This window comes from Lampris incognitus, chromosome 15 (assembly GCF_029633865.1).
Source record: "Lampris incognitus isolate fLamInc1 chromosome 15, fLamInc1.hap2, whole genome shotgun sequence".
Classification (NCBI taxonomy): domain Eukaryota; kingdom Metazoa; phylum Chordata; class Actinopteri; order Lampriformes; family Lampridae; genus Lampris; species Lampris incognitus.
In genome coordinates, this window is record NC_079225.1 from 30,951,311 (window position 1) to 30,970,672 (window position 19,362).

Below are 19,362 nucleotides of genomic sequence, written 5' to 3' on the forward strand. Positions count from 1 at the left end.
TATCAGTTTATGTATATATATCTATCAGGTTAGCATGTGTAAACCCAACAATAGTACTCTGAACTATTCCTTTGATATGCCGTTGTATAAGCTCCAGAAAAAATTTGTAGATCAACTGAATAATTTGTGTGTGTGTGTGTGTGTGTGTACGTACTCACAGTGCTGTTATCCTGGATGGGAAGATCTACGCCACAGGGGGCATCGTGAGCAGCGAGGGCCCAGCGCTAGGGAACATGGAGACCTTTGACCCCTGTACCAATACTTGGACTCTGCTCCAGTCACTGCCCTGCCCGCTCTTCAGACACGGCTGCGTGGTCATCAAGAAGTACATCCAGAGCGGATGAGACCAGTTCGGACTGGATCAGACTGGATCGACGAACAAAAAGACCAGTTGAGGTCCAGCTGTGGGACTCTCCTGCTGCAGCTCCGGAGGGCTGGCCAGTCGACGACCTCTGGACATGACGCCAGCGTCCGTCCTTCCAATTAACGTTTTCCCACCCCGAGCCCTGTCCAGAATGTACACGCGAAAAACAGCACTTGGCCATGCCAGGTCATCGGTGCCTAACCTCCAGTACTGTGTGCAGTTCATCCTCCGACAGGCACGGGGTCCCTCTATAAAAGATCAGCTCCTCAGTTTCTGATGAAGTTGTCATATACATCCGTCTTCCCCCAGTTTGATTTCTAAACAATATAGTTTTATTAACTCATCACAGGTCTGATTATGTGTTTTTCTTTTTTCTTTTTTGTGGTGTCTGAGGTTTCTCACTAGTGACATCGATGGGGCAGGAGGAGGAGTGGGGGGGGCGTTCCCATAGCAGGTTTTCTTTGTGACCATATCAGGGAAAAAAATAAAGACGGTAAGAAAATAAGAACGGTGTGGATTGACATGGCAATAAAATGGATGAGTGAAGGGACAGATTGGGAAGTCTATCAAGTCCTGGTCAAACAGGGTTACAAGAAAAACAAAATGAAAAACTCGCTGAAGTTGATTTGCGTTGTGCTCCTGTGTAAATCCGGTCTGATTGCAATATCATCTGGAGGGTGAATTGAGGTAAGATGCCTGTTTTTATCAGAAACACCCCCCACCTCATCCCGCCATTGAATTGGGACGTCATAATCTTTCTCTCCAGGACGAGACGGTGCTGGGTTTGACTTCTCCAAACACCAGAGACATTGAAGGAACGGTTCCTCCGGATAAAGCACAATAATCATCTGTGACTTTTACCCCTTACAGTCGTCTCCTTTGTGCCACATTAATTCCCCACTTCCTTGGTTTTATACACGCCTTTTCTTTTTCCATCGCAGTCCATAATCTATGATGTTGGGGGTAGCATTCTGTAAATACGGGAAGGAAATATGTATATTTTACAACCTGAAGGTGATTCTGTATAAATGTTTTTAGAAAAACTGATAGGTTGGATTACAAAAAAAAAAAAGTGTCTGTAAATCTGTACCCAAAACTGAGAAATTAATAATTATTATTGAAAACCTAATACATATACCTGAATATGATCAAATTGTCAGGTGTTTTGTATGTACACAGTATTAGGATGTAAAGCCTGAATGGACCACAGTTGTGACTCTGCATCCAACAAGTGTCTTTTTTCTCACCTTATAAAGGGCTGAGAAAAGTTAATTACAATATTTTTTTTTCTTGGATTTTCTCCCCAATTGCACATGGCCAATTACCCCACTCTTCTGAGCTGTCCTGGTCGCTGCTCCACCCCCTCTGCTGATCCGGGGAGGGCTGCAGACTACCACATGTCTCCTCCGATACATGTGGAGTCACCAGCCGCTTCTTTTCACCTGACAGTGAGGAGTTTCACCAGGGGGACGTAGTGCGTGGGAGGATCACGCTATTCCCCCCAGTTGCCCCTCCCAGCCGAACAGGCGCCCCTAACGACCAGAGGAGGCGCTAGTGCAGCAACCAGGACACACCCACATCCGGCTTCCCACCCGCAGACACGGCCAATTGTGCCTGACCGAGCCGGAGGTAACACGGGGATTCGAACTGGCAATCTCCGTGTTGGTAGGCAACAGAATAGACTGCTACACTACCCGGAACGCCCACAAGTAAACTCCATAGTTTTCAGAAAACCATTTTCGCACATTTGTATTTTTAAAAGTATTTGCAAATTTTGTTTTAAAACAAATGCCGCTTGCGTAACTGACCAACATTGCATATAGTTGGCTTGATGTTCAAACCGTATTAACTGTTCATCTTCCGCTCTGTCAGACTATGTAATCCTGTTTCCCAAAAACATAAGCGACTGCATAACGGTGAATGATGTTATTCGGGCAGATGACAGATAAAAACCACCCAGCTGCTGTTCAAATGGGGGGGGGGGAAGAAAACTCGGCTCAAAATAACAATTTGCACCTTTATTCAAGTATATCACAGCAGTTTATTTCAGAAATACAGTAAATGTTTAATTTCAAATATAACTTACACTAAAGTAATATTAAATGCAAAGGTTGTGGTAAATACTTTAAAGGAACAGAATTATGAAAAAGCTACAAAAAACAGTATCGTCTTAATTTCTCAAAAGGGAAAACGTGATGGCAAAGTAAAAAAAAACAAAAAAAAACCATTCTTTCTGCATATTGGACTAAATAGTCTCAACTACCAGACAAAAATTGGTTGTTAGTCCAAACTGGCTAAAATTCAAAAGCAATAGAAAGGGAAGATCACAATGTATGACATTTCACTACTCATCTTTTGCTGCCATATATCCAAACCCTAAAAAAAACCTCTGTTGGAAGAAAGTGAAGAATGACAGAACAGGGACATTTTTTTTTTTCAGCTGAAACTGATCTTGTTTCATATCATGGGATGAGCTCATGAGATGCCGTGTTTCGTTTTAAAGCAGAATACGGTCCGGCTACTGTTAAATCTCATCCAGTAAGCCCACGTCTACGACCCGCTGGTGAAGAAAAAACATCAGAACGATGAAATAAATAGGAAAGTGGAGAGGGCGTGCGCCACGTGTTGAACCTGAGAGACCTGTAAACCTTTTCCCCTTCCTCACACATCAAATAAAACCTGCTACACAAATGCTACACATTTCAGCAACAGCTGTCAAACAAACAAACAAACAGGAAAAAAACAAAAACAAGTGACAATTCCCCGAAATTTGTTAAATTTCAAATGTACAAAAAGACAATATACTGAATATTAGGTGTAAAACATGTTTAATAATTTAATAACGTTAATAATGGAAAAAAGCACGAGATGAAAATCTGTAAATAACAGATTGGAGGGGGGGGGGCGATGAATGAGTGCATAAAGAGGCAGAAAACAGTGTGCTATAGTATAGCGTGTAGGAAAGGACCGATACACCGTACGCAAGACAAGCAGTTATAACACCTCCAACCTGCATCAAGGTGCAGAGTAAGACGTGTAGAAAATGTAACTAACTTCGCATCCATTAAACTTTGTAATAAATTTAATCTGGCTCAAATGCAAACATACATAACAATCACAGGGGTGAAAAAAAGCTTCTTGGATCACTGCGGCAGCCACGGCTGATTGTTCGCTACCTTGGCTTGGTAGGTGTTACAACAGTATTTCGGAGGAAAGCAGAAAAGAAAAATACTGTTTATGTACCCAGAAGAGTGTTCGCCTTTAAAATAAATTAAGCTGAGGTAGCGTTGGTTTCACTCTGCAGTAGTCCAACCTAACCTGTCGATGCCAGTTTGCATATGGTCTTGGTTTGTTTGCTTGCTTTTCTCGCCAGGCAACACCTGCGATCCTCAAGAAGGCAGAGGTGAGTCGTAGTGGCCGAAGGTGCACCAGAGGTTGAGTCGGAGTCAGGATCTGAGGAGAGCGCTGCGGGGCCAGATGTTCAGTTGGCTTTCTCCGGCTTACTGAACATCTGGCCATAATATGGCCTCTTCCACGAACACGGAAATGCTGTACAGAGTTTCAAAAATGTTTTGTAGGTACACAGATTAATTACAGGCATATATGATGTACTGCCACAGATGAGGAATCCCTGCTCCTCTCTTATGGTATCGAGGAAAAATAATGAAATCAAATCATAATTTCATGAAAAATAATGTATACCTTAACAGGCACTGCCTAGAATGGCCTTGTTCATTACTGGAGTCACATCCCATGCAAAAACAATCCTAACATCAATTCCAAAAGTATTAAAACAACATAAGGTATCAAGCAAACGCATAATGTGATACTTAGTTCACTCTATGACCATCTGATAACATTTTCATACTCGAATGCTTGCCAATGTGGTCAGGCACCGCTTCATTAGAGTTCAGCATCCTTCTACAAGAGAATGGGTAAGACTTGGCACAATAAATCCTCTGACTCCTATTATCATTTTTCTATATGTAAACAGAAAGGCTGGTACGCTCGTCCTGTCCCTACAGCTGCTCCCGCACAAATTCAGACAGACCTCCCCAGCTTGTCTGATGCATTTCATATAAATACATGCGAATCAACTTGATGTGCACTGAACTTGCTCAGGTTTCAAAAAAATGCCTGCGTTCCTCTCACAATAACATTTTTGTTGCTCAATATCAAATTTAATCAGTGAATAATCTTACGTTGCCCTACTCGAGCTAGGTGCTGTGTCTGGCCTGAGATGTTGTAGGTTAGTTGTATTTGTCAATGTGACGGTGAAGATCATTTTTCTTCTACGAAAAGGTCCCTCTGACCTAAGTGGTTCAGACCCACATCTACACAGAGCTTGTTCGCTGCCACAAACACGTATCAAAATGAGACGACTACATAACAACCTGCTAAATATATCAAGAGTTCCAATATGAGGTTTATATAAGGCACATGCTAGGCAGTGCAAACTACAGACATGTTCCGATTTGTACTGCTTCCAGTTACTCAGCTAGGGTGTAAATAAAATTTTTAAAAAAAGAAAGAAAAATGAATCAGCTTGTGGGCACAGCTTGGGCGGAGGGAAAACCATTAATGCTGTGAATGTAGTGAGGGGATTCAGCTACCACCACAGTTTAGCACATGACAATCTGGTGTGAATGGGACGGCCGGAGGCCATCCGAGTGTTTGGAGTGAGGGTTTAACAGCTGACCTTCAACACACACACACTTGTTCAACCTTGATGCAGCAACTCAAAATGCCAGTTTTCCGAGCCTGACTAATGCCACGACGAAGAGAATGATGTAATTGACCCTAGTCCAGCTGTGCTAACCTCATTGCGTACATGTTCGCAATGAAAAGTTCCTTGTAAACCGTTGTTCTAAGTGAGTATCTTTGAGGGTGGCTCAGATGTTGAACTAATCACGCAGCTGAAGATGGCTGGGAAAACGAGCCTGATAATAGCATGGCGGTGAGACAACTGGCCTGTGATGAATCATTGCACCAGAGGGTGAGATGGGCTCAGTAATGTAGTTATGTGAGATCATTGTCTTTCCTCATCTCCCCCTGCACACCTCATTCACACTTCTGCTGGTGAGGATCTGTACGTGTGTGCGTGTGTGTGTTCATGCGGGTCTAGGTTTTGTGTTTGTGTAGGCGCACCCTTCCACATGTGCAACGGTATGTGTATGACCAAATAAATGCATACGGTTGTTTCCGTGCAATGTGTGTTTGCGTGTGTAGGTGTGTGTGTGTGTGTGTGTGTGCACAGCCTGCTCCTGAGAGAGGCGGCCAAGTTGCGATATGACATCACCCAATCTATCTGTTGGTTTAGCTAGTCGTCTCAGTAAGTAAAATATAGAGAGCAGCATGGATAACATAGGATAGCACCCAAATAGCACCGGGGTTGCCAATCACAACTGGTGTGTGTGTGTGTGTGTGTGTGTGTGTGTGTGTGTGTGTGAGAGAGAGAGAGAGAGAGAGAGAGAGAGAGAGAGAGAGAGAGAGACTGTCACAGCACCTCCAGGAGTTTGGTTGTGTAGAATGAGTCTGGATCTGGCCAGTTTCCTGAGACAATAGCACCATAGAATGTCTCCTCCTCTTTTTCTCCTTAAACAGTTTGTTCTCCTTGTCCGTCCTTCTCCCCAGCAATAGGAGTGCGCTGAATTTTCTGTGCGTGTGTAAGGGCTGGACTCTGAAGGTTATGTGTTCTCAGTCTGTGTGGATGCACGTGCGCGTGTGCATGTGTGTGAGTGTGTGTGTGTGTATCTGTGTGTGCGAGGGTCTTTGTGGTCCCAGGGCTTCTCCGATTCTACCTGACAGGCGTTCTTCCTCCCTCTCACAGGAATGTATTGAATTGCTGAAGTTTCTCCTCCATCTCCTGTAGCATCCGCACCCATGCAGACAGACACCAACAGAGAGGCAAAAAGGGGAAGAAAAAAATTTATCGGTTAACCTGAATTAGCATGAGTCATATAAAAAAAGTGTGTATCTTGCAACTGTGCACCACTACACCAATATTGCTCAGGATATTCCAGAGTAAACAGCAGCTTTCACCATGAGAAATGACAGAAAATGAACCAAAGCGGTGGAGGAATGAAGAAGGCGACTTTTCTCAGCATGAAAACAGCAGAATTTGACGCCGACTAAATCTGAGCAGAGCCGGAGGAAGAGAGATGGATGTTAGTCTGCAATGGACCATGATTAATGCTTTGAAGATGCTGCAATGCGAGGATGGGTGTGTGTGTGTGTGTGTGTGTGTGTGTGTGTGTGCATTTGAATGGTTGAGTAAGCGCAACAGGCACTGCTACAAGAAATCCCTCCGCTAACTCCTGAAACTTTAACTGAAACTGTCAACTTAACAATACAAAGGCACTTTCAAGTCCTCGAGCAGGGTGGGAAGCTTTTCCGGGGAGAACCAGCGCTCCCAAGATGAAAAATCAAAGTTCACATCTTTAAAGCTTCGCAGCAAGTTAATTTAAATCACTTTCAGCTGTAGGAGCAGCCTACAGACTCGTGACAAACACGCTCTCACTGAAACGTTACATGCTTTTAGCAGCGCTGGCAAATGACTTTCCCAACGCTGCTAAAATCTTTTTTTTTTTTTACAACCAACAGAGGAAATGGCATCCTTTTAAAAGTAAGATCTAGTTGGAGAAATTAGCTAACAGTTTCTGCATAATGTTGCTTGCAGCAGAACTAATTGTGCACATTACATTATCAAGAGGATGGTTTTAAAGCTGATGTTTGTTGTCCCGCAGTAGCTTGTTCAGTCCTGGGTTTGGTTTTAGGGAGTAATTGGATGCATATCACTCATGTTTTAACTTACAGTCACCAGCTGGGGGGAGGGAATGTGCTTGTGGCCTTCTCAACGGACACTAAAAGTAAAACGTGGTCCGTTAATCATTTTACCATGCAACTTGTAGCCACTATATCTTGCAATGTATACCGATGGATTGCCGGAAAGCACAAGTGTGAGCCCCGCCACGGGATGTTTTTCCCCTGCGTGTGAGCCTAACTTTCACTCCAACCCCCCTTAAAAGGACAGTCAATTAAAGCACTTTGCACAGTATCACTCCACCCCACCCGAAGTACAAACACTGCTACAACACGAGATACTCAAAGAACACCACCCAGTGAAACTGAGAAGTCTTGTTCAAACGCAGCTGATCAGAAAACGCACTGGTGCACTCATTTAGACCACTAAAAGCTTCTGCTTCTCAGGTACAGTCCGCATCAGCACACATCCAAGCTTTTAACACCCTTCTGTTTGCTCCGACTAACTATGCACACACACATGCAAAGACACACACACAAAAAAAAGCCTTTCTGCCATCCTGCCTCTCTGCTTCTATGATCTCAATTATATATAGCCCTAAAGCCTACCCTCACCGTGCAGCGAGACACTGCAGACAGTCTGATCGCCGTCTGTCTGTCTGTCTGTCTGTCTTCCTCCTTCTCTTTTTGACTAACCTGAGGTAAAGCCTGAGGAGCCCTCTCACTTTCTCACAAGCTGCTGCAGAACACTTGGAAGTAGACCCACACAGCAGGAGGGCCATATCCTAAGCAGCTCGATGAGCAGAGCATCGCGAGAACAGGGTCAGGTTGGACGCAAATTTCCAACTGGGGCCAACTTATTCCCTTCTTCCATTGTAAGATGCTTTGGATAAACAAACAAAGAGAACGCCATACAAACCCCCCCTTTTTTTCCTCCCCAGTTGTATCCAGCCAATTACCCCACTCTTCTGAGCTGTCCCTGTCGCCGCTTCACCCCCTCTGCCAATCCGGGGAGGACTGCAGACTACCACATGCCTCCTCCGATACATGTGGAGTCGCCAGCCACTTCTTTTCACCTGACAGTGAGGAGTTTCACCAGGGGGACGTAGCGCGTGGAAGGATCACGCTATTCCCCCCAGTTCCCCCTTCCCCCCTGAACAGGTGCCCCGACTGAGCAGAGGAGGCGCTAGTGCAGTGACCAGGACACATACCCACATCCGGCTTCCCACCCACCGACACGGCCAACCATATCCATAGGGACGCCTGACCAAGCTGGAGGTAACATGGGGATTCGAACCAGCGATCCCTGTGTTGGTAGGCAATGGAATAGATCGCCACACCATCCAAAAGCCCCTACAAACACTTTTAAACACCAAATACTTAATAAGTGCAGCGATAACTGGAGTTGGGGAACGATACCAGGTTGCAGTGTTTCCAGGTGCAGACAAGTTGAAATACATAAACTTTGCCTTCCTGATTCCACTTACTGATGTTTTGTCACCGTCGTTTTTCTGTGAATTTCCAGTGTTTCCATTTACAACAATTTAACTATCTCGTTTTCTATTCTGTACTATTGTGCACAGTGATGGTTCCTGTGGATTAAACTCGAGGCAGGGAGCAGTCCACTCCATCTGCTGAAAGGTCAACTCTGCTGAAAGAGCCAGACAAGCCATACTCAGGGGAGGCAAGGGGAGAGAGGGAGCCAACGAGTGAGAGGGAGAGAAAGAGACAAATGTATGGACATGCTCCATTTAGTGTGGCCCCACAAAATGCACACATACATCGCAGCAAAGGGCAGCAGAAAGTAGAAATAACTTTGTCCACCATACTGGGTCTCCACATGTGTGTGTTCATGTGGATTTCTGAATGAATGTGTGTACACATACATTTTCCTTGTCTGGGGAATGACTTGGCACTGACCTGCCATGAGTTAAGGTGTGCTTTGAACGCAGAGCAAAGCTAAACACGCCAAGCGGGTTGACATATCTTCTCTCCCAACACCACTTCTGGCTGGCTGTGTGAAATTAACCCAGATAGGCACTCACCCTATCTCCACTACCCGGCCTGTCTGACAACGCTCTCCCCCTTCGGCCTTCTTGTTTTACTTACACCCTAACAGCCAGCACATTCAGGGCACAGCAGTTCCTGGCATGTCTGCGCTGTTTGGCTACAACGGTGGTCGATGACAATACTAAAACATTAAAAAAAAATATATATATATATATATATATATATATATATATATATATATAAAAACTTTGTTAAATGAAACACTCAACAGTAGGGAAAGTGCTCAACAAATAAGGAGCAAAATAATCCAGTGATTCAAGTAAATTCTTTAATGGACCGTACAAGATGTCATAAGCAATCATCAGCTGTCAATCAGCTGCTATATATATATATATATACATATATACACATACATATATACACACACACACACACACATACATATATATATATTTATTATTTTTTTGTTCTTCCCCGAGTAGGTTAATTGACAGCTGATGATTGCTTATGGCATGAAACAGTCTTGTACTGTCCATGAAAGAATTTACTTGACTCACTGGATTTTATATATATATATATATAGCAATACCTCTGTTGAATCTTTCATGAAAAAAAAACCCAGGTTAAAACATATTAAAAAAAAAACTACTTAATATTCACTCATCACTGAAAAAGAATGGCCTGCAAGCTTAAAACCTTCCGGTGTTTCTAAAAGAGTCTTACCGTTTGAGGGGCTTAAAGGAGACTGGAGTATCATCAGTCTTTGGAAACAAAATTTGTCTCTTCTGACTTAATTTTATATTTGCTGAAATCAAATGGAGTGTGAATCATACACTATGCATCTACTTTTTAGGTTGACTCCCCCCCCCCCCCCGTTATCTGGACAGACTGGTGCCGCTGAAGACGATAAAATGCCATTCTCCAGCGCTGGGGACTCTAGGTCAAGCTTATTTGCTAACTGGCTGTTATCAGTACCCATTGGTTAGAATCAGGAATGTGAACATGTTCCTATCTTTAGTAAATTCCATCTCAGCAAGCGGCTCGTTAATGATAAAAGAAAAGAAAAGAAAAGTAGAAAGTGTCCTTTTAAGAAAAGGGGCAACGTAGAGGAGACAGACGGGGTGGCACAAAGCTTCGAAACAAACTTTGTCATAGTAACAGTCTCCACGTTATGAGCTGTTTTTCCGCTCACTTTCATCCCAAGACAAGTGTAGTCACGTTCATGCCCATCCAGTCCCTATTCTCATTCCTCCTCCCTCTCCTACGCACTCGTTAACACGCACAAAAACAGACACACACCGAGTTCCTACTGTCCTTATTTTGACGATGAAAGACTTCTAGATAGTCTCCCTGATTGACAGAAAAAAACCAGGGTATCATTTATACATGCATACACAGACTGATTGCTCATGTGCCTGCTGCGCCCTGGGCATCCATGCCTGATTTGTTTTAGGAGGTCTGACCGCTGCCTTCACTGGGACACAGATGGCCACGGGACACAAAAAAGTGTCTCTTAACTAAATACCCTCCAAAAGGAGCAGCACTCGCTTTTATTTATTTATTTATTAACCCGCCCCTTCTCCCCAATTGTATCCAGCCAATTACCCCACTCTTCCAAGCCGTCCCGGTTGCTACACCACCTCGTCTGCTGATCTGGGGAGGGCTGCAGACTACCACCATGCTCCATGCTTCCTCCGATACATGTGGAGTCGCCAGCTGCTTCTTTTCACCTGACAGTGAGGTTTTTTGCCAGGGGGGCGTAGCACATGGGAGGATCACGCTATTCCCCCCAGTTCCCCCTCCCCACCAAACAGGCGCCCCGACCGACCAGAGGAGACGCTAGTGCACACACCCGCATCCGGCTTCCCACCCACAGATACGGCCAATTGTGTCTTTAGGGACGTCCGACCAAGCCGGAGGTAACATGAGGATTTGAACCGGCGATCCCCGTGTTGGTGGCAACGGAATAGACCGTTACGCTACCCGGATGCCCCCAGAGCTTACTTTTATATGGGTGGTACTTCCATTTAGCCATCAAATAACATGACGTGATTACTAAGTTTTTGTAGGGCTGTTTGTATGTGTGTTTGCAAATGTAATACAAATGGGTTTTGGTTTTTTTTCATGAAGTTTTTGTTGTGTTCTGAGTGTATTTTTAATCTACAGCAGCTGTGGTTGTGGTTGCGTAGATTCTGCTTGTGTGTGTGCACATGCTCATATCTGGATCTAACCACGTCTTGTGTTTTGGATTTTTTTTCAGTGACACAGATATGTTTAAATGGATAGTATGAAAATAGAACTAAATGAGAAGAGGCGTAACTAACAGCCGTTTCTCAGACATCATCTGCCTGTCCAAGTGTAACCTCTCTCTTTCCCCCATCATGTCTGGAACGCTGTTCCCTACTAGTTCAATAAACTTCAACAGCTGTTTATATCCTGCGCCCTCAGCAAAGTGGCAGCAAGCCACAAAGTCATATTTATAACCAGCTCAGTTATTCGATGTGACTGGAAAGGATCACATCAGCGGCACGATGTAATAAAAGAAGCAGCGAGCCAGCAACCATTTGGCTTTCTTTGGCATCTTACGCCAACAACACAACAATGTGTGTGAGTTTTCACGGCACCTGTTTAACCTTGGTGATCTTAACCACTTGATTTCTGGTATGTTGTCAAGACATCAATCTCTACTGTAGCTTGTAGCTAGCAGAGACAAGCTACAAGCTGCAAATGCTCTGTATGGGCAAGAGACCCCACCAGGTTAATTAGGCTGCAGTAGGTAAATCTACAACCCAAGTGATGGATGATGACTACACTGGTTTCAGAATTGTTTTGATCAACATCAAGTGTGCAAAACGGAAATGTTCAGACTGTAAATTACAAATTCTAATCTCACATTACACTGAGAATCTGTGAAAATACAAGTACTTGTCGGCAACCCTGGGTAACACTATCTTTAACTGGTAAGTTTCTGCTGAGTTTTTCTGTTTTAAGTGTAGCTGAGGCATTCCAACCTCTAGTTTCTTTCCGCCTGTGTGTGCGTGTTTTGAGGAGGTGTGTGTGTCTGTCCCTTACCTCCAGTAGCTGAGTCTTGTCATACTCTCTGCGGTGCTGGTAGATACACTGGCTGAGAAGGGAGTAGAGTCGCTCCAGCTGCTCCACACTATAGCCATCGCTCTTCTTCACCACAACATTCAGGAGAGCCTGGGGGGAAACACACACACACACACACACACACACACACACACACACACACACACACACACACACAATACATACACACACACAAATGTGCACAGACAGACACACAGACACACACATGCACGCACAGCCAACCAAACAACACAAACAATTTACACAAAAATGTAAAACAATAAAAATGTACTTCCTCCTACATAAATGAAAACATGCTCGAGGCAAATACATGCGCACACACAGATATTCCTACATCATATTGAATAACACTCATGAGAACTGGATTTGTGTATGCACTGTTGGCATGCATGCACAACACTGCAGAACCGGTGGCGTGCGAGTACATGGGCCCTCACACGTGTATAGAAAGGAAACATTTGGGGGTCGGCTGTATTCAGATGCAATTACGATCAGAGTGACAGCTAATTAAAGCTAATCATAATGAGCAATGAGTTTACATTTCACTGATACTTTAATTAATACATTCTGGACAGTCAAAAGCCCTTTAATTGACCTGTTAATCACATTTTACCAAAGCCAAAGTCTGTACGTGTGTGTGTGTGTGATTTAAAGCTAGAGCTCATCAGAATGCAGTGACTGATCAAGCAACCGCACAATGATAACAGTTAGCCATTAGACACAAGGCAAACACAGAAACCTCACCAGGAATCAAGTGCACGAGTACACGTGTGTGTCGGATTCAGGGTGTCACGGCGAAAGAGAACACCAAGGCAATGTCAGGATTAATAAAACACTTGACTATTTCGTCAGATCCCCCATCAGTAAGTAATGAGTTCATTACCCTTTGGCAGAAATGCAAAAAAAAAAAAAATGAAATGGAAAAAAAATTATATTGACAAAAAGGTTGGCATGGTAAGAGTCACTGAATGCAGCTTGAATGTACTTTCTGTTTGAATGACAGGAACTGTTACCGTGAGAGAAGTGCCAAGCCATCAGCTGAGGATTCACTTCAATAAAAAGTACAGAGGAAACGTAATCCTTGACCAGATTTGCTGTTGCTTAGAAATCTGACCTTTAAATGCAATATTTCACGTTGGTGGGTTCTTTTGACTTTTTAGCACAAACACCTTTTACAGAGTTTTTGAGAAGTCAAACTCTTAACATTAACATTAAGTGCCCCAGGGGTTCACTGGCTTCTGTGATGAATATTCTGTAACTGTTCCATCAATGTACATTAAATGGCATCCTTTTTTTATCCTTGTAAAGAAACTGCTGTTTACTCATACTTGTTTAAAGTAGTTTAGTTTTAGCTGTTTAACGGTCACTGTTCAGAATCCTGTTTTTTTAACCCCCCCCTTTTCCTCCCCAAATGAATTTTGGCCAATTACCCCACTCTTCCGAGCCATCCTGGTCGCTGCTCCACCCCCTCTGCTGATCCGGGGAGGGACGCAGATTACCAAATGCCTCCTCCGATACATGTGGAGTTGCCAGCCGCTTCTTTTAGGACTTTCACCAGGGGAACGCACATGGGAAGATCATGCTATTCTCCCCAGTCCCCACTGAAAAGGCGCCCTGACCGACCAGAGGAGGCGCTAGTGCAGTGACCAGGACACATACCCACATCCGGCTTCCCTCCCACAGACACGGCCAATTGTGTCTGTAGGGACGCTCAACCAAGCCAGAGGTAACACGGGGATTCATCCAGCGATCCCAGTTTTGGTCAGTAACAAAATAGACCGCCACGCCAACCGGATGCCCTGAGTCCTGTTTTACTCCTACGTTTTTACTAGTCAGATAATTCTCTTTATTTCATTTTCAACAATTATGGCCGATTATGCCTTGTAGTAGAGTAAAAAAAAAAAAAAAAGAATTTACCATTTTCTCTCAATTCTCATATTAGGTGAAATTATCATCTGTGCTATAGCACCACTTGGGGTAAAACTCTTCTTGATACCTTTAATTGTAATATCTATCTGAATGAACTTTTAAAATTGCTTAGAGCCATTTCTTTTATCAGTTTAATCTGAAGCACTGTTCTAATGTTTCTTGGCAAAGCCTGCCAGGAAAAATCTCCATCTGGACCAAAGAGAAGCAAACCGAAACAAAAAGGTCAATATAGGGAGAGCTTACTTTTACAACAGAGCAAAATGTAAGCTATTACTGGCTTTATCAAAACCAGCTTCCCAGTGACACATTCATGGGAAATCATCCTAAGCAAAAGAGGAAAGGTACAGTGGTGCTAGAAAGTTTGTGAACCCTTTAGAATTTTCTGTTTTCTGCATATATTTGACCTAAAATGTGATCAGATCTTCATCTAAGTCCCTAAATCAGATACATAGAACCCGATTAAACAAATCACATAAAAAAATATACTTTCTCATTCATTTTTTAAGCAAAATCGTCCAAGAGTAAATGTCTTTGTAGGAGAAAGTATGTGAACCTCTAGGATTATCAATTAATTTCAGTTTAAAAGGGTAATTAAGTCAGGGGTTTCAATCAATGGGAAGACAATCAAGTGGGGTTCAGCAGGCCCTGCCCTATTGACAGACCATAAACCTGGGTCTTCACTACCAAAGTCTTACCCATACAGGTTTGTGGAAGTCTGCTATGGCTCGACCAAAGGAAATTTCTCAAGACATCAGAAAAAAAGCTGTTGCTCACCAGGCTGGAAAAGGTTACAAAACTATTTAAGAGTTTGGGCTCCACCAATCCACTGTCAGGCAGATGGTGTACAAATGGAAGAAATTTAACACCAATGTTAATCTCCTCAGGAATGGTCGTCCAACAAAAATCACTCCAAGAGCAAGGCGTACAATATTCCGGGAGGTCACCAAGAACCCCGGGGTAACATCCAAGGATCTACAGGCCTCTCTTGCATTGGCTAAGGTCAGTGTTCGTGAGTCCACCATCACGCAAACACTTAACAAGAACAGTGTGCATGGCAAAGCAAAGAGGAAGCAACTGCTCTCCAAGAAGAACACTGCTGCCCATCTAAAGTTTGCTAAAGACCACTGGATGAGCCAGAAGGCTGTTGGAAGAATGTTCTGTGGACGGATGAGTCCAAAATACAACTTCATGATTTAAAAGAGAAGCGTTATATTTGGCAAAAACCAAAACACTGCATTCAAATACAGGAAGCTCATCCCAACCGTCACACCAGGTGGTGGCAGTATCATGGTTATGGGGCTTGTTTGTTGCCTCTGGACCAGGACAGTTTGCCATCACTGAAATCTGGGTTGCACCAGCAAATTCTACAGGATAATGTTAAGGTGTCAGTCTGTGAACTGAAGCCCAACGGAAAGTGGGTTATGCATTAAGACAATGACCCTAAACACCAATGATTGATTAAAGAAATTTAATGTTTTGGAATGGCAGAGTCCAGAACTTAATCCAATAGAAATGTTGTAGAAGGCTAAGAAGAGAACAGTTCATGCAAGGACACCCAACAACATCACTGAGTTGAAGCAGTTTTTTTAATGAGGAATGGGGCAAACTTCTTCCAAGCCAATGTGGAGGATTGATCAAAAGTTACTGGAAATGTCTGGTTGATGTTAGTGCTGCTTAAGGGGGGGGGGTCGTCACACTAGTTAATGAAGGCAAAGGTTCACATACTTTGTCTAACAAAGATATTTAATGTTGGATAATTTTGCTCAAAATAAATAAATTAAATGTGATTTTTTTTAAGTCTCCAGCATCCCCGCAACCTTGAGAGCAGGATAAATGGTAAGTGGTTGGGATAATGGATGTTTTTTTGTTTGTTATTTGTTTAATTGGGTTCTTTATATCTAGTTTTAGGAATTAGATCAAGATCTGATCACAATGTAGGTCAAATTTATGCAGAAATACAGAAAATTCTAAAAGGTACACAAACTTTCTAGCACCACTGAATGTCTATGTTATAACTGTTTTAAATCCTAAACAGATTGATGAAGCCATCTGTTTCAATGACTCACTGCCTCAACCGTCCCCTTTACCCAACTGTCACCATTTTCACCATTCTTTTCTCTACTTTCCATTTATCTCTTCCAGCAATTATTGTGGCTCTCTTTGCCTCATCGTCAACCCTATTTTTCTGTGTAGGACACTTTTTTCCCTCTTTTCCTCTCATCTTTTCTCTTCTTATTTTTGCCCTACTTGTCTTTATTCTGTTTCCTCCTATTCATCCCCTCGGGCTTTTCTCTTCTTGCTGTTAGTTAGCTGATTGCAGTATACTTCCTTGTCAACTTGATCAGGATGCCTGTGACAGAGTGGGGTAAATGGTGTGCGGGTGTGTGTTTGTGCATATGTGTGTGGAAAGGCAGAGTGACTGACTGAGCTCAGGGCAACCGGGCAACTAGGCCAGTAATCCCATGTGTTAAAGGGTGCTACTGACACAGACCATTTAACCTCGCCTCATCTGAGCTCCCTGCTCCGGCCCAACCCAATCCCTATCTCTGGTCACATCTCTATCTACTCTCTTGCTTCAAAAGACTGTAGATGGAGATATGGGAGAGAAGAGCGCAAGGAGGAGGAGACAAGACCGTGGATTAGGCCCCATCAACTGCTTTTTTTCACATGTTAAGTATTTTTATTCTACATTTTAAACAGTGGCGCTTTTTCTCTACACCCGAGTAGGCAGACAGGTGCACAGGAGAAGGCCATGGGTTGATCACAAAAAAGAGTAAAAGCATTTATCACTGATTGATCAGATGACATTCTCTTGGTGACAATGGCTATTGCCGGCCTTTACAAGAAAATGCCACAGAACAGAGGTTAACAGGCCTTGTGTTTCTACCTTCAGAACAGGGACTATACAGCTGTTCTGCCAAACCAGTTGATTGCTGAATTGGCTACCATGGTTATTAAAAAGAGCTATTTTAGCTTTGGTGGGGTTCGGTATTTACAAGTCCCTGGAACTAGTAAGAGATCAATTTGTGCACCTAATTAAACTAATTTTGTTGTTGTTTTTGCTGTTCTTATTCCCGCACATGTATCAAGCTCTGTTTTTTATGAAATATTGACATATTTTAAGATCTGACCCTGAACTAGCCCCTACTTTTAAAGATCTGTATGTTTTTGTGTATAAAAGGGGTAAAACCTTGAGGGGCTAATTGGTCCCTCAGGCTGATATTGTACAACACAGGCCTGTTCTACGTATGCAACAGATGCTCTTACTCCCCCATCTCCAATGGCACTAACATTGTGGTAGTTGCACACAGTGCGAAAACATAAAAAAAAAAAATTCTGTCATCCACAAGCAACAGACAAACAATTTCCCATTAAGAGTGTCGTCATCTGCACCGCCACATTTTTTGTTTGGTCTAGCTTATGTAGGTAAGACCACCAAGAAGTTAAAACAGTGTGTTAGTGGCATCCGGGTAGAGTAGCAGTCTATTCCATTGCCTACCAACATGGGGATCGCCGGTTTGAATCCTCATGTTAACTTGTTAACTGGGTCGGGTGTCCCTACAGACACAATTGGCTGTGTCTGCTTCCCACCCACAGACATGGCGAACACAGCCCACCACAGCAGGTGGGTATGTGTCCTGGTCGCTGCACTCTGGTCGGCCGGGGAACCTGTTTGGGGGGGGGTAGCGTGATCCTCCCACGTGCTATGTCCCCCTGGCAAAACTCCTCACTATCAGGTGAAATGAAGCGGCTGGCGACTCTACATTTATCGGAGAAGGCATGTGGTAGTCTGCAGCCCTCCCTGGATCGGCAGAGCGGGTGGTGCAGCAACCAGGATGGCTCAGAAGAGTGGGGTAATTGGCCAGATACAATTGGGGAGAAAGGGGGGGGGGTTTAAAAAAGAAAAAAGAAAATAGTGTATTAGCAAACATAAAGAGTGCTATACGAAGGAATAGCCAGGATTTTCTTGTACACTTCAATGATGAAAGCATGACATTTGATCGTTATGGCTTTGGGGCATTGAAAGAGTCAGTCTAACATTTAAGGGGCAATCATAACTTATTGTTAAAGAGATCCGAAATGTTTTAGATTTTTACCTTACAGAATCTGGTCTCCCAATGGTATGAGCAGCAAGTAACCCTTTATGTTATGGTATGAGACGTAGCCTATGTGGAATGCTTCTTCCTGACACGCCCTGCATTACTCCATTAAGCCCTATGTGCACAGGGCTTTTATCATATAGGGATGTCCAATAATTTTAAATCATTGCAGAGGTAATCGGTAATTTTCATCCTATGCAAATTTGCCATGTCTGTAACTTGCCAAGTAAAAATTCCAAGCGCAAATCACCTACTATAATTTTGTGAACACAGAGGTCCCCTGATAATATTAATCGTGTGCAAATTGAACGCTCAGTAATTGTAAATGTAATTGGGCTTTTGCTACGCAATTTCTGTCTTCTTATAGTCTAAAATGAATGCAGTGCCTAGTAAACTAGAAACGGGAAGGGTTTGAATGTCTTTTCAGTGCCATTGTCACATCCAACTGCTAAACCTCACCATTGAGATCAATAGGTGGAAGTGGCAAGATCAACTTGATGAACAAAACAAGTTGAACTAAATGCATCCAAGTATTAATTAAGATGCATACTTCTATCTATCCATATAGCCTCATCAACAACTATCAGGCCTCGAACTCTGAAATCAATCATCCAAAAACCGTTAAAGTAACTCCTAGTTTTTGTAAGTACACTATTTGTATTACTACAACTGCCGAACATTTTCCAGGGTATTACATTGACTTCCGCAGCAGCAGAGAGAGCGGACGAGAAAGTGATTATGCTGCTGGGCGCGACTCGTGATTGATCACAATATGCAAATTCTTCATGTTTTATTGTCTGGTTTCCAGAATCAGGATTATACACTGCTTGATGCTGGAATATTCTTTCATCCCAGGATCTTCCTACGTAAGGCATAATAATTCAGCTGAGTCAGTTATTTTTACAATGGGACACCGCTAATTTTGAGCCCTGAACTATTGCTTAATATTTTCTTAGTCGCTGGTCAATTTAACCCAATTTCTGGCATGGCTTTACCCCATGCAAATGCACGACAAAAAAAAAGTACAGGTCAGGGGGTATCTCATCAATTACATGAGGTCCTCCCCACATAATAAAAGTCCAGAGC

At 43.2% G+C, this 19,362-nt stretch overlaps 2 protein-coding genes across 2 annotated transcripts in view; one reads left to right on the forward strand and one right to left on the reverse strand.

Annotated features, from left to right (window-relative positions):
- Positions 1 to 1,483, forward strand: part of LOC130124841 (kelch-like protein 29) — a 220,706-nt gene extending 219,223 nt beyond the window's left edge. The window contains exon 14 of the mRNA XM_056294189.1: positions 161 to 1,483. Within this exon, the coding sequence (XP_056150164.1) occupies positions 161 to 344 (184 nt within the window). The 3' untranslated portion in view covers positions 345 to 1,483. The remainder of the gene's footprint in view (positions 1 to 160) is intronic.
- Positions 1,484 to 5,954: 4,471 nt separating this feature from the next.
- The window catches only part of atad2b (ATPase family AAA domain containing 2B), a 133,107-nt gene continuing 119,699 nt past the window's right edge, over positions 5,955 to 19,362 (reverse strand). The window contains exons 27-28 of the mRNA XM_056295187.1: positions 12,209 to 12,337; positions 5,955 to 6,230 (exon numbers count right to left, since the gene is read on the reverse strand). Of these exons, the coding sequence (XP_056151162.1) occupies positions 6,189 to 6,230; positions 12,209 to 12,337 (171 nt within the window). The 3' untranslated portion in view covers positions 5,955 to 6,188. The remainder of the gene's footprint in view (positions 6,231 to 12,208; positions 12,338 to 19,362) is intronic.